At 51.2% G+C, this 4,042-nt stretch overlaps 1 protein-coding gene across 1 annotated transcript in view; it reads left to right on the top strand.

The window, feature by feature from the left end:
* Positions 1–286: 286 nt before the first annotated feature.
* LOC133358790 (fatty acid desaturase 6-like) overlaps positions 287–4,042 on the top strand; it is a 23,958-nt gene continuing 20,202 nt past the window's right edge. Inside the window, exons 1-2 of the mRNA XM_061577239.1 lie at positions 287–431; positions 2,788–2,914. Coding sequence (XP_061433223.1) covers positions 287–431; positions 2,788–2,914 — 272 coding nt within the window. The remainder of the gene's footprint in view (positions 432–2,787; positions 2,915–4,042) is intronic.

Genomic DNA, 4,042 nt, shown 5'->3' on the forward strand with positions numbered 1-4,042 from the left:
GTGTCCGCGGGAATCCCAGATGGAACGGATGTCAAGTCCTTGCTTTGGCAGATGCGGATTGGCGCGCTGAGATATCACATTCATCATCATCACCATCCTCATCGTTTTCATCACACAGCATCAACATCATCATCATCATCATAAATTTCAGCAGCAGTAGCAACAGTTGTAGCAGCAGCAGCATCGTTAGAAACTTGCAATATATAAATATCATAATTACCAGTAAGATAATGTGAGCATCATCAAGTCAATATCAGTAGAATTATTGTAATGATCGTCGTCACGAATGTCAAAATCATCAAAAGCACTCAACTTCGTCCATAGCGCCACCATCGTGCTCATCAACCTGCGCACGCTAATCAAGCTGCGCACGCTAATCAAGCTGCGCACGCTAATCAAGCCGCATTGTGGCCCTAATCGCTATCGGAACGGTAACTCGCCGTGGCATCCTTCGTCTGTCATTGGCAAGGTGACATTTGAAAGATTCTGTGTTGATACCTCGAGGTTGTGAAGCCGTCTCAGAGCCTCAGTGACGTCTTGGTGGTGCATGGGGCAGTGCTAGACCACGTGATGCGTAGGGGGCCTCTGGTGGCCGCAGCAGTCGCAATGCGGACCCATCATCTTCCCCATTCCCCGTTCTGATCAAAAGTGACAGTGGCCTTTACACCAAATACAAAGATCCCCCGTATCGCCTCCACAGACTGTCGGGGCGAGTGCTATCAGCGAGTCGCACCGATGAAGGCCGACACGGCGCACACGATGTGGTGGGTGGCCAGCACCACGCCCTTTGTCTCTCGGTCCAGGTGATCGTCACCGGTGTTGACCGCGAGCGGGAATGAAACTCGGGTGGCCACACGACCGCTCCCCACACCGCGCCGCCACTACGGAACACAGAAACACGTGCAGCGCGTTACGGCGTCTGGAGCAACAGTCTCAAGCCGCTTCACCTTTTGCGAATTCGCCTCGATCCACCGACTCAGATACAGGATTTCACACGCGCTGCAGTTCCACGCGCGATTACCTGGAACAATTCCGAATGTTCGCACTCGAAGCCTGTTATGGCTTTGAGCGCAGTGCGCGAATCACTGCGCCATCGCTCTACTCGAAATTGTATCAAAGAAAGTCACAAATCAAAAGCCAAGGATTCTCTTATCTCGTAAATACAAACCTCCGCGTCCAACACGAGCATGCATCTTCTGTGATTGTGAATATACGATCGATGTTGCATTGGTAAGCACAACCCTTTTGCAAATCCACTGCTGGATGATTTCCTCTCCACGGCGAGCACGTCCGTGGGGTTTTTTGACCATACTTCACCACGCTGGTCAATCCGGGTTGGCGAAGAGCAGGGGCGGTTTCTTCATTAGGGCGATTGGGCGACGCACCACCAATGTCATTCAACCACAGAGTCACGCTAGCCGTCACTGTGCCTCTGGATATAGTCCAATCAGCGTCATGTCACGTTCTGTGGAGTACCGCCTCTTTTTGGGCGATTTCACTCCGGCTGAGAATCGCCCAGAGTGTTCCCATAGACTTACATTCAAAGATGTTTTTTTTCGAACGGCGGGCGCTCCAATGCATTCTCTATGGCTTCCGGGAGGGCTCGCACTAACGTGCTTACGTCATCATATGTAAGCACGTTTCATCCAACAATATATTTGTCGCCACCTAGTGGAATCTTTAATAAAAGAAACTTGAGTGGATTGTATTAATAGTGAGTATAGAAACAAACAAGATGTATTGTAAGAGTCACTTTATTTTTCATTAATATTAAAGAAGTGAAGTTGCCTTTACATGCTTAAGCTGTTAATTTATCCATTGCATGGGTGGACCTTATCCTTATCAATCATCCAGAATTTGCCCCCCCTGAGAGATTTTGCAGGAGCCGCCACTGGTGAAGAGCACATGACGCTGGAACATAGAAGTACAATACAATAGATGTCCCCATGCACAGCCCCTCTGCTGTCCACCAACGTAGCTTCCCAGCCGAGAGCTACCTGCTGTGCGCATGGCGGTCGCCCATCAAAGCACTCCGCCAGGCTCAGCGCCTGCTTAGCGCCGAGTCTGGCGAGATCGGGGCGCATTCCGAGTGACGTCACATGCCGTGAAGGTTACATTTGCGTACAATTTGCATATAACGTGCAATCATAAGAGTAAATAAATAATCAATCATTCTACTTAGGGACCGTCCATAAATGACGTCACGCGATTTTGGACAATTTTTACCCCCCCCCCCTCGCACACGGCGGTCGTCACAAAAAGTCAGACCCCTCCTCACATATGACGTCACAAAGCTCTGCCTCCCCCCCCCCAAAAAACAGTGCTCAAATCGCTTTAAACTATTGTCATTGTAGTGCGTATTTAATGTGGAGCTGCACTCTGATGTTGTAGGAGAAAACATTTGTTAAAAAGTCTATTTAATTAAGTAGAACGTGTTGTCTAGATTTATTGAAAGTTTCTCATTTTTGATGTGACGTCAAGTTTTCTCACCCCCCCCCCCCCCCCCAATCGTCACACATCGTCACAAATGTCTGACCTACCCCCAGGTGCATGACGTCATTTATGGACGCCCCCTTATATCTATTTTCTCAAGTAAAACGATATCATTACACAATTTAATTAAATCTCGGCCAAACGCATGTCGCGAAGTGTAAGAGAACCCACGTGGACGCTTCGATACCGAAAGAAGCTTTTCTTCAGATCACAAACACGCATCAAGTCAGGCGCGATGTTAGTGAACCGCGCCCTGCCTACGCGTCTCGTGTGCGATGTCTGTGTTGGTTTCAGATCGTTGGAGGCGCTCTGCGTGCCGATGTGAAGGCAGCAGCAGCAGCAGGGCGAGCTGCTCCGTGCCGCTACAGGCCGCGGGCTCAGGCGATGGAACGCGACTGGAGGGGAGTCGAGTGAAACTGTTGTAGGTGAAGTCGAGCTTCGTGGTGTCCGTGGGAATCCCAGGTGGAACGGAAGTGACGTCCTTGCTCTGGCAGACTGGGGCTGATGTCGTTTGCGGTCACTGTCGGCATCATCATCGTCACCCTTGCTGACACGCCCCCTACCGGGCAACGTAAAGAAGAGCTTCATAGCTCATCGGATCCTCGAGCATAAATACGGATTCTGATTAAATCAGCATCACAATTCCCTTGTAGATTCCCTCAAAGCCTCACCATCTGCTCTAACTGCCCACGCCATTCCTACATCCCCTCCCTGCCACTCCTTACCCGTCCCTGCCTCTACCCTGCACGGGACCCGAACAGTGCCCTCCATCGCTGTCACCATCAACTGTTCACATCCTTGCAGCAGGGCCCCCGTGCCATCTACAAGTACAATTCCACCCGGTGATCGTGGTGTAATGCATGTCAGGCGCCTTGAGTGAGGCGCTCTATGAATGTAAATTCCAATAGGAGCGAGGACGCAGCTGCGCTTGGCCCGGCGACTGGAAAAGTGCTAGCTGACAATTGGCCGGCAACCTGTGGTTTCCTCCCGGAGGAATCGCAACCCCACCACTAAGACCTGAAATGGTGCTCTGGATTACCCGTTCCGCATCAAGAGGTCTTCATCATTGACGGCATAGTCCCTGGGGAGGACTCGTAGATGAGGCTTATGAGCGAAAACATCTGCGCTATGCCGAGTCTAGCTGCCGAAGCACGGCATCTTGGCTGGAACACAGAAGCCGACCATTGAGGTGGGCTGCAGAGGTTTTGTGGCAACATCTACAACCAGACTGCTTAGAGACCTGGGAATTAAGGGCCAGAACCAGCGTTCGGCAATCAAGCTGTATCGGAGGCGGCAGAAGGCAGCAGTCAGTGGCTCTGGATGAAGAGAAAAGCCCCAGCTGGGCCCCAAAGTGAGAGGGGCAGGAGGTATGCAGTCAACAATGCTTGACTCAGGGAGGAGGACGCCCCTGCCATGCATAGTCCCATGGGATGTTGGCTACCAACAACAAGGCAACTCCTATGACTAATTGGGAATGGGACGCAACGTAGGATTGATCACCCTGTCGCTGGCCGCCTTTGGGGAGGGTGTATAGTATGAAAGGCCGAAA

The sequence above is a fragment of the Lethenteron reissneri genome, chromosome 63, assembly GCF_015708825.2.
Source record: "Lethenteron reissneri isolate LAM-NWPU_2019-01 chromosome 63, ASM1570882v1, whole genome shotgun sequence".
NCBI classification, from domain to species: Eukaryota; Metazoa; Chordata; class Hyperoartia; order Petromyzontiformes; family Petromyzontidae; genus Lethenteron; species Lethenteron reissneri.